At 33.8% G+C, this 16,986-nt stretch overlaps 1 protein-coding gene across 2 annotated transcripts in view; it reads left to right on the top strand.

Annotated features, from left to right (window-relative positions):
* Positions 1-16,986, top strand: part of GTF2E2 (general transcription factor IIE subunit 2) — a 59,999-nt gene that overhangs the window by 17,139 nt on the left and 25,874 nt on the right. For both annotated transcript variants that reach the window (XM_032468705.1, XM_032468704.1), the window contains exons 3-4: positions 1,744-1,835; positions 15,897-16,004. In XM_032468705.1, the coding sequence (XP_032324596.1) occupies positions 1,744-1,835; positions 15,897-16,004 (200 nt within the window). The remainder of the gene's footprint in view (positions 1-1,743; positions 1,836-15,896; positions 16,005-16,986) is intronic.

Below are 16,986 nucleotides of genomic sequence, written 5' to 3' on the forward strand. Positions count from 1 at the left end.
TCGTTCCGTCAACTAATATTTATTGTTTACTATGCCTGGCATTGAGTTAAATGCTGGAGACCCCATGGTTAACAAAGCTGTTTGTCCTTCATGATTGACCATTTGCATGATGCTTATCCTTAACATACTGTCCTTTACTGTTTTTCGTAGTCTTCCCAGTTAGTTGTTTAGTAGTGTAGGATAAACTTAATGTTATTTTACTTAAGTCAAACAAGAATTGATTAAATATGCACTTAAGAATTTCTGTACTCTGACAAAATACCCAGTTTGAGATGGAATAATCTGTGTTAAATGCTAGTTAATGATTTTTATACAAGGCAGCATCACAGGGTTTACAACTGGATTTGAATCTTTATTCTTCCTCTTACTACTCTGTTTTCTTATGCTTCAAACAGGACATAAAACCTCCTAAATAGGCTTTTTGGGAGGGATTAAATGAGAATCATTTAACATGGTTCTTGGCAAATAGTAAGTGTTCAATAAAGATTAGATACTATTACTGTTAGGAGCGTCCTGAACACCTTGGAAAATGAACTACATAGGAGGTATGAAACAGTGAATGTGAAAGCACACCTATAAGGCATTCTTAATATTGTTATTTTGGGAAACATAGTGAAGTAGGCTTTAATGTGTCAATTGTATTATCAGCATTGTAAAAAGTTATTTTTAAAGGAAGATTGCATCTGAGGTCTCATTTTAGTCTCAAAAACATATTCAATAAAGCCTTTTCACTAACTAATCTCAAAGGAATATTATGTTGCCTTCTAGAAGCTGTTCTTTTGGATCTCTGACAGTTGTTACATTTGACTTGTGGTTGTTCTAATGCATTCTTTTGTTTAAATTATTATTACCAAACTGGTGCCAGAAATTGACTCACCTTCCTTTTATTTAACCTCTTCCTTTGTGGATCAGCCACATGGGAACTTTATAATATCTGATCTGATGCCTTGCTGAATAGAATGTGTACTTCTGAAATGTCTTCCCAGCGTTTATGATTTTTTTTCTTTTGCTGTTCCTGCCTATGATTAATGGAATGCATTTGTGATGCAAAAGTAGCATTAGGGTTTCTGTTTATAAATATGCAACAAAATGGTAGATGTTTTGAACCAGATTATCTTCTTTATAGATTGCTCCTTGTTTCATGCTGTTATCCTTTTTAAGCACCTATGTTTACGCAGTGGCAGCCCTTGTATTTTTTTATTCCAAATATATCTCTAAAGTGGACTTTAGAATAGTTATGGTATAATACTTTTTATTAATTCCCATTAATTAATATCCATTTATTTAAGCTGGTAATCAGAAATTGATGTAATAGATGAAAAACTGAACTTTTTATTCCTTTCAAATAATCTCACTTCTCATGGTTTTAAGTCTGTCAGAAAAGCACTATGGATCAGATTGAGATTTGTATTGTCCTCTTGTTTCAAAAGGTTTGCCTCTATTTATGGGGGAAATCTAATCAGAATTAAGGAAAGAATGAGATAATAGTGCTTATAAAAGAAATGTATTTTAATGCTTTTGAATTATTTATATTTTGTTCCCATCCTTAGAAAATGGATGGTTTTTATGCATGCAAAGATTGTGAATTTGTTACCAAGATTTTATAGGATAGAATTTACTAGATAGAAAAACTCAAAATATGAAGTATTTTACCAGTGTTAAAAAATCATTTTAGCTGCTTGAAAGTCATAATCATTTCCAATATAGAAATGTTTTAATGGTTTTTTTGAATTTCATTTGCAGATCATAGCAATGGATCGTTTAACTTGAAAGCTCTAACAGGAAGCTCTGGATATAAGTTTGGTGTCCTTGCTAAGATTGTGAACTACATGAAGGTAAGTACTTTACTCAGCTAACAAAAATTCTGTTTACTTTTTGGCAGAAGAAGGGGATTGGAATTTTCAGGAGTAAATTTGTATATAATGTCAAAATGTATCAAATTATGTTTCAATATGTGTGGTTTATTGTATGCCTGTTATTCCTCAGTAAAACTAAAAAATATTTAAAACTTCAAGCCTTTTACATTATATCAAATTAGCATTGATATAATGCTGAGTGAGTCATCTAAGTATGTTTAATTTACATTATATTAATTCAGGTACACAATTTAAGCCCACCATTTCACTTGACAAAATTGTGCTCAGGCAGTAGATACAGTCACTTCTTAATTAGTCAATACCTGCTGGCAGAACTAGTGAGAAGATGTGAATGACTTAGAGGATATTACTTCCATTGTTGTGAGAAGTGAAAACTGCATAGCACAGGCAGATGGTGGTGGTGGCTTTTCTATATCTTGGAAGAGAAAATTTGAGTGTTACTGAGGGTCTTAGAAAAACATTTACTCACAAAAGAATTAGGATTTACTGTTTGATGGGAAGATTTAGTATTTTTTGAAGTAAATTTCGAAGTTTTGATTTTGGCTTTACTAAATACTTTAAATCCTAACTTAATTTATTAAAATTGAAGTTTCATTTATGGCTAAGGTAGCCAGGTGATTACAAATTTACCCCCTTTGTCTGCCAACTCTTCCATTTAGTTACTGGTATCTTTTTTGAAAGAAGTCAAACTACTAACTTTGTTATTATTTCAGATTTTACCTATCTATCTTTAATATGTAAATGAAATTTTTATATGAAGGTTTTTCTTTTGTAATTTAAGAGATCTGGCATCTGGCTGTATTCTGAAATCTATGGTTCGTATTTGATTGCTATTAGAAATCTGTTAGTTTATAATTTCCTGTTATCAAATAATATACTCTGACACTTACACGCATTCACCTTTCATTTGGTTCATCCATTTCCCCACATGGTAAATAGTTATTAAAACCTACTAGGTGCTATTTTGGCATGAATGGTATGAATACCCAGACGAATTGTATGCCGCCCTCGAGGCTGTCAGTTTATTGAGGGAGACTGACATTCAAATGTCATGTTTTTGCCACTCTTCTGAAACAGTCTTCGTTTATCTCGATGACCCTTACTTACAGCTTTGTTAATCTAGGACAATGATCTTCAGATTTTTACTCAAATGTTCCCTGAAACAATTTCAAAAAACTGTGTATCCCTTTGCATATATTTAAATTGGTAACTATAATTTTTCAGCAAAAGTTTAGTGATGCAGGATGAAATTTTTGGCATATTGTAATATTTTGATAAAATATAGCACTCTTAAATTTAGCTAAGAGAATCTAAATGCATTTTTTAAAAATTTGAATGAAACCAAACTTCGGTGGTTGGGAATTTTATTTTCACTTTCAACTTGTATGTCAGTTCTGTTACTCCCACTGAATTTTATCCTAATGTTATATGTTTTTATTTTGAAAATTTTCTGTTGATCATACTTTTTGTCACAATAATGTACATAAATTGAAATTAGGAATGTTTTCCCTGTGACCATAAGGCTCTAAATATTAAAATTATTTTCTAGTTTGAGTTTTTATAATTACTATTACCACACAGCTGATTAGAATAATATACATATGTTAAAATTTTGGTTAAAATTCACTTTGTATTAATTAGGCAACAGAAATGTGTTTTTTAATTAAGTGAATGGAGCTGTCTTGTCTGTTCCTCCAGTGGTTCTTATATCTGGATTTATATATATATATATATTAGTTATTGATAGAATGACACAAGATTTTGAGATTTTTGAGGTTTAAGTGCTGAGAAATAATTATTCATATAAATAAGTTCATTCTAGTAGAAATTTTGTGATAGCAGAGCCTTCCAGTTACATGCCAAAAATCACATAGTGACTTATCATCAAACATCCATCAGTTGACAGTTCTGTTAGGTGCTCCTTCGGTTTTGTTGAAAGTGAAAGAATGGGAATCACCTTATTTGCCTGGTCCTTAACCATTTACTTATTTAGTTTCTAGGAGGTGCACCAAAAGGATTAACAGGACTCAGTAAATGTCTTCTTACACCAGTTTTCCCGTCTTTCCCACGCAGGCACTTTTCTTTAATCTGCTATACTCAGAAGCAGTTGAGAAAATAAAAATGCTAATTTCAACACACCTTTACCAATGCAGTTTGTTTTGATGAAATATTTTTATTTTATGTATATAAATTTATTTCTGCCAAGACTGTCAGGTTGAAGGTTTAGCATATTCAATTTATGGAAATTACCTCCTAGTTAAACAAAGCTAGTCTCTGTTGTCAGGCCAACCAGATACTTTGTATCATAAAATAGCTTTTACCATTAAGTTCTAATAGGTTAATACATATTTTCAGTAATATAAAAATCACTGAGAAATACAGTATAGAATGAATACTACTAAGGTAGCTGAAATTAAAATCTTGTGGATCAAAAAGAATTTACCCATTTTTATAATAATTTAAAAACATGCAGTTTACTGTCATTTTACATTGCATCATTATAAATTAAATAGTCAAATACTAATGAAGTGAGGGATATGATAAAATGTGTGTGCTTGTATCTTCTGATCTCTGATATTCAGCTTTTAGTTACAAATAAATGGGAATGATTCAGAAATAGCTACATTCTACTTCAGGGTGGTTAATGAAGGAGAAGGTTACCTATCGCTGAAAACAAATCAGTTTTACTAGCTAGCTATGACTTATTTTTTTAATAGGAGGTAGAAATATTAAACCATTTAAAAGATGTAATGAGAATTGACTAATCAGAATAAAAATTTCATGATATAATTTGACAAAATAGGTTTTAACTACCACATTGAATAGTGCACATTCAGTCTAAAATAGTTCATATATGGTTTTTGTCTGTGGGTCTTATGTAATAGCATAATTTGAACAATTCGGTAGTCCTAGAAAATAATTGCTATATTTAAAAGAATCAGCCTCCTTAACTGATATTGCTTCAGCTCTTTAAATACATTTTTTCTTCAAGCTAATATTCAAGGAATGGGTTTTGAGAATTGCTAAAGTTAATTACTTAAATACTTGGAAGAAACCCACTTTCATCACTAGATATTTCTTACCAATGTTCCCTTTACTTTGCTCTTGCCAGATTCTCCCCTAAGAGCAATGCATTTTTGGACAGTATGGAATCTAGGTGGGGTGTGTGGGGGTGGAAGAGACAGAGTTGTTTAAAGGAAGCTGCTCTCAATTGCCCACAAACTGTAATATATCAGAATTTGAAATGTCTTAGCAAGGGCAAAAATATCTTATTTTTAACTCTGAGAAAAAGATAGGGCTGGAAAAAACAAGAAGCCCTACCTATAGTGGATAGTTCATGATACCTCAGTTATCAATTAAGAAGGCTTCCCCAAAACAGTATTTTCTGACCTGTCCTTTTGTTTGAGTCCCTGGAGTTCATTACAGTTCTAGGCAATGCGTCATAAATTCTGGGTGGAGGTGAGAGTTGTACCTTTTGTGTGTGTATGTATAAAAAGGGGACAGGACTGTTTTGAAAGGGAAAGAGTACATATGGAAGGTGATCTGTAACTTTTCTTGGAAAATCTTCAACTGTCTCTTGTGTACCCTTTCTAAAGATCTGATAAAACCAAGAACTTAGAAAGAAAGCAAAAAGACAACACAAAAATGCTCCTAGTTTATTCATTTACTGATGGAAGAACTCTAATTGCTCAATGACAATTATTTAGAAATTCTATGGAGAAGGTTCAAGGGACACCATTAAAGAACTGTTTGCGATAGGTGCAGTGAGATTTAGAGCAAGAAGTATTTAAACGGGGAAAAAATTAAGAGCCAGATGCAAGAACTTCACAGTTATGATACTGAGAACATTTAACAGAGGAACAAACTGCCCAACACATCTCATTGGCTCCCAAGATGGTTATTGTACCACATCCTAGCAGTTTATGTTAAAATAGTAACTGAGACATCAAAAAGATTAAATTACTTGCAGTGGACCTGATTGAGAAGATAGAAGAATTTCATGGTCCATTTTAGAATGGCTTTTATAGATATAGTTAATGTAAAACAAATTTTACTGCTTAAAAGAGTAAGTCTGAAGAAAAAAAAAAAGCCCTTCGAATTATCTTAAAAATGTCTCTTTCTCCATTCAAGACACTAGTTCTCAGATGACACATCAGTGGGGCACTTTGTTTTTGATGGAATGCTTTTTTCCTTGATCTCACTGTTGTCCCTTTATGTGGGTATATCTCAGTTATGGAAAACATTATGTTGAAAAATTTGATTAGTTTGGTTTAGCCTAGCTCAGTGGTTCTCAACATATCATTCTCTAGCCAGTGGCATTAGTATCTCCTGGGAACTTGTAAGAAGTGCAAATTCTTGGGCCCCTTCCTAGATCTGTTGGGCAGGTGCAGCTCAGCAATCCGTGCTTTCACAAGCTCTTCCGGTGAATTGGATGGATGCTGAAGATTGAGAACTACTGGCCTAGCCTAGCTTCTGTATGAATTAATTCTGACAATTTTATTTGAATTTAGAAACTCTGAAGTCCAGAGAAATTAAATGACTAGCTCATAGGCACAGCTCTGGTTGACAGCAGGGTAGAGTCAAGAACCTGGATTTTTTTAGTCTTAAGTAAAGCATTTAAATTATACAGTAGTATATCTGATAAATACAGGTGTAGAAATCCTTTAAAAGATGGGAACAAATCAAATCTACTCATATATAAAAAGAATAGTAAGTTGTGATGAAGTAGAGTTTATTCTGGGTAAGTAAGAGTGCTTACTGTTTGAAAATCAGTGTAAGTCATTATTACATTATTAATAGAGCAAAGAAGAAAAAGCATAGGATCATCTGAGTTAGATACAGAAAAAGCTTCTGATAAAATCTGACTCCCATTCATGATTAAAAAAAAAACTTGGAGCAAATTAGTAGTATAAGCTAGGTTCCTTAAGACGGTAGAACGGCCTTTCTCAATCTTCTTACCCTGAAGGAACCCTTGAAATAATTTTTAGGTCTCAGAGAATTCTTGGAAAAATTGTTATGCCTACAGTTCAGCTGTGTTACTTAATCAGTAAGTTGTGGCTATAATAAGCCGATAATAATTGTCTTATTTAGTTTTTGTACGTGGTTTTCAGTAATGCTTGAGTCTTGCTGACATCCTTCCTCACTCTCAAGCCCAAACAACATCACAAAGATTTCTTTTTGCCACATGATTTTTCCAAAGATTATTTTCCATTGAAATCCAGAAATCACTTTAAGTCAAAGCATTTTTTTTTTCCTTAGAGCCTTGCAGAAACTTGTTCAGCCAGTTCTTACAATTAAAAAAAAAAAAAGTCTGCTAAGAAAGCTAGCTTCTGCAGTCATTCTTCATCTTCAAAGCACTCAGAAAAGTATGGTCTACTATTTTCTTGAGAACTCTTCCTCTGCTAAACCACTGGATTTCTGTATGGAGCAGGAGATTTATATGCTCAAGTGCACTGGTCTTTGTTAGTGAAGCAAATCATTTTTGTGACACCATTCAAGACATTTTCATTTCATTTCCAAGGGTTGTTTTTTTTTTTTTGTTTTTGTTTTTTTTTAATACTGGTACCTCTGTGAAGAAAGCAGTGTCTCGTGACAACATCGTAATATTCCTTTTTTTTTTTTTTAAACAAGAGAGGCAAAACCTTGTACTGAGCCAGCCATCGATGGGGCACATCAGTGAGGATACCAGTGCAGTTTCTCCAAGACAGACCTTTGTTTCTAGATATGAAGATACCACCTTAAATGTCTTACTCTTTGCTTGTTTGTGGCCGTTCTTTGCGGCAGAAAAGTTTTCTTAAAATTTACCATCATTTAAAAACTTTGCAGATGTTACTGTATAACATTTATTGGTGAAATCTGTTGGTTTGTCAACCTGGGTAGACAAGCTGTTGTTTCTCAGTTTATTAAACAAACCTCTTTAGTGTCATGTGATGTGTCATCAGTTTGCTGATATATACTGTTTGATACTTTTCAGTTTCTCATACTGTGCATTTTACTCATTATCATTTGACATGTTAATATTGTTAGGTTCCCACCAACTGTGTGATACACCCACTCACCCTCTTGTTCTGGGTGGTAATAACTTGATTTAAGCCTTTTCACTGAACGTGACATTTTTTCTCTTAACAAAAGCTTTTCTCTGTTTGATTTGAGATTCCAATAGTTGTTTAAAATAGTAAGCACCTTGACTTGTCCAATACCTGTGACTTACATTTAAGTGTATTTTCAGTTTTGCTGGAACCACTGTTAAGTCGTTTGCCATGATGATGCACAGTGAATTAGGACACCTGGGTTACCAGCCCTTGTAAACCCGCATTGGTCAGTAGCTCATTGTAGTGGTAGGTGTTTTTGGTATCTCTTACTGCCCTGGTGTAGTGAAATGACTTAGAAGATTATAGTTCTTTATTACTAACCTTATTAGAATTGTTCTTGGACCTAGGCTTAGAATCCTTTGCTGTCACAAATCTCATCTTCAAAAATCATCACACTGGACTGTCAGGCATGTTTATAAAACAAATGCTAATAAATTATAAAACCACAGGGAATAACTTTCCAAGAACTACATCACAGAAAATACGAACATTTCACAGTGTTTTATTTTTGTTACTACACGATCCATGTTTTGCACATTTACAGCAGCAAAGCAGCAGGGGGCAGTTGAGTCCTGGTGTGTAAAAATCCTTGTTTAGACTGAACATTTCCCTCAGATTTCCTGATACATGAGCGCAGAGCTGTTTGCTGCCTTAAGTCATTTTGGTACTGAATAAGTGAGGGTTAGGGGAGGTAATTTGGAAGGGAGTTGCTAACACTGTCAGCCTACCATGCTCCCATTTGTGCAGTAGAGAGCTTATCAACTATTAGTGGCCTCTCCCTGTTTAATCAGAAACCGATAATGGGCTCAACCAAAAGAACATAGCCCTGCTCACGTCGCCACATGATGCTAGAAGACTTCTAATGAAATCGTTAGCCTGGTGGCTCATTGCATGCATTGTTAGTTGCACATTACTACACTTGCATTGCATGGTTCATGCAGTTGAAAATATTATGGTTATTTTTAAAATTACAATTTTTTGTGGTACCCCTAGTGAAATCTTATGGAACCCTAGGGTTTTAACATGGAGTAATGGTGGAAAAACCCTGTGATACGAAAACCTACTTATGGTGAGAGAATGGTTGCATTTCCTCTGAGGTCAGAAAAAGACAAAGATACACAATGTAAGAGACAGTTGGGTATTACACTGGAAGTCCTACCCAATGCATTAAAGCAAGAAAAAAGAAATAACATATAAAAATTGGAAAGGAAGAAGAGAAACTGTAGATGACATGATTAAGTACATAGAAAAGCCAAGAGAAGAGGGGAAGAAGATGGCTCAGTGGTAGAGCACCTGCTTAGCATGCACGAGGTCCTGGGTTCAACCCCACCTCTATTAAAAAAAAAAAAAAAGGGCCAAGAGAATCTACAAACTATTGGAATTAATGAGTATATTTAGTAGAGTTGCTAAATACAGGGTCAATATACAGAAATCACTTTCTGCAAACTTTCAAAAAAAAATTAGAAAATGAAATAAAATAGGAAGTGCAATACACCAGACATCTTTTGAGTATTATGTATTCTCTAGACACTCCTGTCCATTTTTCTTAATTCCTAATCTAAGCAAGAAATAAGGAAGTAATTTTAAGTTTTTCAGGTATCTCTCTTGCTCTTTTTTTTTTTCTTTCTGATCACTCATTTTTTTGTAATATCTTTTCACTTGACAGTTTGATAGCTGTATTTTTGGCTTCTCTTTTTACATAATTCAATGAAACTAGTTCAGCTTTTATACATTGAATATTCTGTCTATTAAGCTTGGTCTGATTCTAAAAGTAGCATTTATTTTAACTTAAAAACAGCAATAATAACAAAGATGGGGCTAGTGCTTTTTAAATTTTTCTTGAGCTGTATTTATTTGCTTATATTTCCAGATTGACATAGTCTTTTAATAATTTTATATTATGATGGGAAGGTTTTTAATGTGAAGAAAACTAAGGAAAATATATTTGATAATCAGCGATAATGGAGAATATGGAAAAATTATTTTGAAAGACTTCACTTGGCTATCCTTAAACAAATAAAATTAACCTCCTTTATTTCTTCTAGTTTAAGCTATGTACTTCCAGGTCCATGTATCCCAAATATGCCTAAATACATTGCATATATACAAAATAATCAAAATACCCATTCAAAATAACTGTACTGATCTACACCATTGTTTGATTGGCCACCCCAAGATTAAAAATCCTCTAGCTTTATACATGTACTAATACACTTCTGTACTGATACCCTCTGTGTGTTATAAACTTGCATAAAATTAGAAATTTTAAAAGTTGAGATAAAAGGTAAAATGGATATATTTTCTTAAAAAACCCTTTTGCTGACTGAAAGCAGTATGATCAAACATCTCATCGTGTCTGAAAATCTTCGTTTAGCCTTCTTTTACAAAGTGATTTGAATGTTTTACTTTATTTGAATCCTTGGCTTTAATTGCTTTCTTTGCTATAAATACAGAGATTCATATAGATCTAGGGGAAGAAAGTACTTATGTTAGTTTCTTATTGATGCTGTAACAAATTACCACAAACTTAGTGACTTAAAACAGTGCAAATTGATTATCTCACAGTTTTAGAAGACAGAAATCCAAAATCAGTCTCACTGGGCTAAAGTAGGCAGGGTGATTCCTTTTGGAGGCTCTGAGGGAACCTTCTGTTTCCCTTTCCGTTTTCGGCTTCTGGAGGCCAGCTGCGTTTCCTGACGTGTTCTGGTCCCTGCATCACTCCAGCCTCTTCCATCATCACAGAGGATGATATTAATATTCACTGCGACTCTCCTTCCTCCCTCTTTCCCTTATTAGGATATGTATGATTACATTGGACCTACCCAGACAATCGAGTCTCTACATCTCAAGATACTTAATTTAATCACATCAGTCAAGTCCCTTTTGCCACAGATGGTAGCACAGTCACAGGTTGCTGAGATTTGGACGTGGATGTCTTTAGGGGAGAGAATGCAGTATTTGGGGGAGGGGTTTCAATAATGATGGCAGTCATAGTCAGTAACTCATTACAAAATTATGAAACTAATTTTTTAATCTTTCTCACCAATTAGGCAATTTGGTTAGTAAATTTCCATCTTTCCTTATTTCAGTTCATGCAACCATATCAAAAGGGTTTATAATTTTTTGTATTTTTGATGAATTGAACTCACAAAAGGGTTTTGTATGCCTAACTTTTGTATATGTATGTTTAGTTCTTACTCTATTTGTGGAGCTCTTGAAAGGCAGAAGTAGTTTGCATTTCATTGTATGTCTCATTGCAGTACTTTTGGCAAAGAGGAGTTATAACTAAGTATTTGCATGAATAAGTGGATGAATTAATAGCAAATGTTCAGTAAATGGTTCTTATCTGGTATATGTTAAACTTTGTCTGCTTTCCAAACATACCTTTGGAAAATAATTACTCTAGTTTTCAGTGGCCTGACTGAAGCCCAGAGTTCAGTAACCTGTCCAACAGTGATGGAGCTTAGGGTCTGAAATTGTTTTTTTTATTCTTCTTAAAAATTTTATTCTTTTTCTGGCTAGCGGGGAGGGGGGAGATAATTAGGTTTATTTGTTTATTTATTAATGGAAGCACTGAGGATTGAACCCAGGACCTTGTGCATGCAAAGAATGTGCTCTCCCACTAAGCTATACCCTCCCCCCTTTTTCTTTTTAATTTAATTTTTAATTTAACTTTTTGTTTAGTATATCTCTTGGTATAAAACACAATATAAATAATGACCAAAAATTTTTCCAACTTGGGAAAGGGAACAGTCACCCACGTCCAGGAAGCTCAGAGTTCCACACAGGATCAACCCAAGGAGGAATACACCACAGCACATAGTAATCAAACTGACAAAAATTAAGGATAAGGAGAAAATGTTAAAATTAGCAAGAGAAAAGCAACAAGTAACATACAAGGGAACTCCGATAAGGCTGTCAGGTGATTTGTCAGCAGAAACTCTACAGGCCAGAAGGGAGTGGCATGATACATTTAAAGTGATGAGAGGGAAAAACTTCCAACCAAGAATACTCTGTCCAGTAAGGCTCTTGTTCATATTTGATGGAGAAATCAAAAGCTTCGCAAACAAACAGAAGCTAAAAGAGTTCAGCACCACCAGACCAGCTTTACCACAAATATTAAAGGAACTTCTCTAGACATCAAACCGTAAGAAAAGAGGACAAAAAGAAGAAAGAAAAAAAGACCTACAAAAGATTGCTTTGGCAATTTAGGGTCTTCTACGGTTCCATGTAAGTTTTACAGTTGTTCTAGTTCTGTGAAAAATATCATAATTTGACAGAGGTTGCATTGGATATGTAGGTTGCTTTGGGTAGTGTGGTAGTGTGGCCATTTTGATAATGTTGATTCTTCCAATCCAGGAGCACAAGATAATCTTTCCATTTCTTTGTATCATCTTCAGTTTCCTTCATGAGTGTTTTACAATTTTCAGATCATAGGTAATCTCCTTAGTTAAGTTTATTTCTAGGTATTTTGTTATTTTTGATACAGTGAAAATGTTTATGCCAGTTATAAAATTCTGATTTTTGAAGTTAAAAAAAAAAGTGAATGAAGGGCCAGAAATGGCAAAAATATCCTTTTTAATGAGTGAGTCGTATTCCATTACATATATAGGCTACGTCTTCTTTATCCGTTCATCTATTGATGTTCATTAGGATGCTTCCATATCTTGGCAGTTATATATAATGTTGCTGTTAATAGCAGGGTGTATGTATCTTTTTCAATTAATGTTTTTGTTTTTCTCAGCTATATGCCCAGGAGTGGAATTGCTGGGCCATACGTGGTTCTGTTTTAGGTTTTTGAAAAACCTCCATATTGTTTTCCATAGTGGCTATACCAATTTACATTCCCTCCAACAGTGTACAAAGGTTCCCTTTTCTCTATATCCTTGCCAACATTTGTTATTTGTGTTCTTTTTGATAATGGCCATTCTGACAGGTGTGAGGTGATGTCTCACTGTGATTTTGATTTGCATTTCCCTGATACTAGTGATGTTGAGCAACTTTTCATGTTTCTGTTGGCCACCTGCATTTCCTCTTTTGTAAAAATGTCTGTTCAGTTCTGCCCAGAAGTTGAGTTGGTTGTTTACTTTTTAAATGAAGTACAGTTGATTTAAAATGTTGTATTAGTTTATAGTGTACAGCATGGATGGACTTGAGGGCATTATACTAAGTGAAGTGGGTTGGACAGAAAGACAAATACTGTAAGATATCACTTACATGTGGAAGCTAAAAAAATAAACCAGTGAATATAACAGAAGAGAAACAGACTCACAGATGTAAAGAAGGAACTAGTGGTTACCAGTGGGGAGAGGGGAAGGGGAGGGGCAAGATGGAGGTGGAGGATTAAGAGGTACAAACCATCAGGTATAAAATAAGCTGCAAGGATGTATTGTACAACATGGGGGATATAGCCAGTATTTTGTAATAACTATAAATGGAGTATAACCTTCAAAAATTGTGAATCAACTATATTGTATACCTGTGACATACAGTATTGTACATCAACTATACTTCAATTAAAAATACGATATTGTAAAATAAATATATAAATAAGTTTTTAAAAAGAATATAAAAAGGTATTAATGAAAAAGGTCTTATTCTCACCTCTAATTCAGCTTAGTTTTTCTTCTGCCCTGCTTCCTATGAGTAATCCCTTTTATAACTTTCTTGTGACTCTTTCTAGCGGTTCTTTATATGGAAACAAAATAGGAATATACATTTTTATTTTTGTCTCTTATGTGAAAGGCTTCATATGATATGATTTTTAACATAAATACTTTTTTTTACTTTTACTTTAAAAAATTGGGATATGATAAACATATTACATTGTATTATTTTTAGGTGAACAACATAATAATTTGATATATGTATGTATTATAGAATATAGTATTGTTAACTGTAGTCACCATGCTGTACATTACATCCCCGGGACTGACTTACCTGGAAATTTTTACCCTTTGACCACCTTCACTCATTTTCTTCATCTGTTAATTACCCATGTCCCAACATGCCTCTGGCAACCACTAGTCTGTTCTCTGTATCTGTAAGTTTTGGGGTTTTTTTGGATTCCATATATAAGTGAGATCATGCAGTATTTATCTTTCTTTGTGTGATGTATTTCACTTGCATAATACCCTCAGGGTCTGACCATGTTGTCACAAATGGCAGGACTTCTTTTTTATAGATTAATAATATTTCATTGTGTGTTATATGTATATAAAAATTTTAAACACTGATTTCACTTTTTTAGAGCAGTTTTACGTTTACAGCAAAAAAGGTTGACATACAGAAAATGTGTATATATTCCCTCCCATCCCTACAACCTCCCACGCTGTTTGCATCCTGCCACCATAGTGGTGCATTTGTTAAATCTTTGAACCTACGCATTGTTGTCAGCTAAAGTCCATAGCTTACCTTAGGATTCACTCTTGGTGTTGTGCATTCTATAGGATTTGACAAATGTATAATGAATGTGTCCATCATTATAGTTTCATGCAGGATAGTTTCACTGCCCTAACCCTCTGTGCTCTACCTCTTCATCTATCCTTTCCCCTTAACCCTTGGCAACCACTGAATTTATTCTCTCCATAGTTTTGTCATTTCTGGAATGTCAGATGGTTGTTTTGCAGCCCTTTCAGGTTGGCTTCTTTCACCTAGTGATAGGCATTTAAAGTTCTTCCATGTTTTTTCATGACTTGATAGTTCATTTCTTTTTAGCACTGAATAATATTCCATCGTCTGATGTTCCACAGTTTGTCAGATTGACCGAATGAAGGGCGTTTTGGTGGTTTCCAGGTTTTGGCAATTATGAGTAAAGCTGCTGTAAACATCTGTGCAGGTTTTTGTATGAACATAAGCTTTCAACTCCTTTGGGTAAATACTGATGAGCACAGTTGCTGGACTGTGTGATTAGAATGTTTAATTTGCTAAGAAACTGCCAAGCAAGAGTAGCTGTAATATTTTGCGTTTCCACCAGCAGTGAATGAGAGTTCCTGTTCCTTCACAAACTCATCAGTTTTTGGTGTCTACATTTTTTTTTTTTTTTTTTTTGCAGGGTGGGTAATTAGGTTTATTTATTTATTTGGTTTTTCAGTGGAGGTACTGGGGATTGAACCCATGACCTCATGCATGCTAAGCATGTGCTCTACCACTTGAGCTATACCCTGCCCCTACATACGGTTTTGAATTTAGTAGTTTGTCCTGGATGTCCTTCCAAATTAGCACATAGAAAACATCTGCAATTTCTTTTTTTTTTTTAACATTTATATAGTAGCATAGATGTGCTGTAGTTTGATAGTCCTTTATTGACTGCCACTTTAGTTGTTTCTAATATTCTCCTTTTACAAACAATGCTTGCCGTGACCTTATCACTTTGCTATGTTGTGGTTTATCTATAGGGTAGTTTCCTTTAAGTGAAATTGTTGGGTCAAAAGGTCTCAGCACATTTATATTGCCAAATTACCTTTCCCAGGAGTTGTATCAATTTGCATTCTTACCAGAATGGGTCTGTTTCCTTACAGCCTCACCAATAGAGTTGTCAAACATGGATTTTTGTAAATGTAGATAAGAAATATCTTGGTGGAAGTTGAATATCTTTTCATATGTCTAAGGTCATTTGCATCTCTTTGTGATTTGTATGTTCCTGTCTTTGGTAATTTTCTTAGATTTTTGGAACTGTTAAAACACTAAGAACGTTAATTCTTTGTGATGTGAATTGCAAATATTTTTTCTCAGTTTATCATTTGACTTCATAGAGCTACAAGTTTGAACTCGATTCTGATTTTATAGTCCATTCTCTTCATCACTGTACTTGTACTGCCTCAAATAATACACATTCTACATTCCTGAAAAGATGTACTTGTAACTGTTACTTAATGCATCTAGCATTTTAAAACTGTCTTCTAATAACAATTTCTTTGCTCAATAGACACGGCATCAGAGGGGAGATACACATCCTCTTACTTTAGAAGAAATTTTGGATGAAACGCAACATTTAGATATTGGACTCAAGCAGAAACAATGGCTAATGACTGAGGTAAGCGTAGACTTAAAATATTGTGGAAGAAAATTGCTATAACTAGGGTTTTCATATACTGAAATTTGATCATTATTTTTGCTTTTTCTTTAAAGAATTTGTATAGGGCTTTTGTTCTTTAAACATTCACATTTTGAGATTGACTTGCTTTTCATATAATCTTATGTATCTATTTAAAACTATCAAAGACTTTAGAATAAAAGTTGTAAAGTTACATGTCAGTTATTGTACCAATTTTTACTTAAGTTTTTACAGAGTAATTGATGCTTATTTTGAATTGCTAATTTTATAATGTATATGTTGGCAAATTGTATTATTTCGGTTTTAGGACATTAAAAGCATGAGGAATGTTAGGGAAAGCAAGGGATTTGTTGTACTGCTACTACTATTATGATTTCATAGTGATGTTACTGCCTCTAGCAGGTTACTTGGAAAAATAATCTCGAACACTGTGTATATACACACAACATTGGAAGAAAAGGAATCGCAAAACCATCAGTGACCGTGCTAATTTGGAAATGAATAGCATTTAAAAAATTGAGATATTTATCTTTTTCTGTTTAAGTATGAAATAACAGTTAACAGGACAGACTTTCTAGGACCAGTGTTGATTCTAAAGACCAAATGTAAACTTCCTAAAATAGGATTCAGTTAGTTTATTTTACCAAGCAAAATTTTGTTCTTGGTTTTCTTAATGTAAAATGAACCAGTTAGTGGCTTATATTAGTGATATGCAAATAGTGGCAATCCACATTTAAATTTTGATGCTTTACCTAATCTTGGGATTTCACAGACTACCCACATTAGGTAAAGGTTATTTTTATTACTGTTCTATTCTCCCTCCTTTCTTCTTTCTGTGTCTCTTCTCTTTATCCTTTCAGGGTCAGGCTGTCAGCTGCAGAAGAAAATAAATAGGTTGCTCTTTCTTGAAGAGCTTTCCTTCTAATATTAGCTGTACGAAAAGACTGACTAGGAACATCAT

This window comes from Camelus ferus, chromosome 26 (genome assembly GCF_009834535.1).
Source record: "Camelus ferus isolate YT-003-E chromosome 26, BCGSAC_Cfer_1.0, whole genome shotgun sequence".
In the NCBI taxonomy this organism is placed as follows: Eukaryota; Metazoa; Chordata; class Mammalia; order Artiodactyla; family Camelidae; genus Camelus; species Camelus ferus.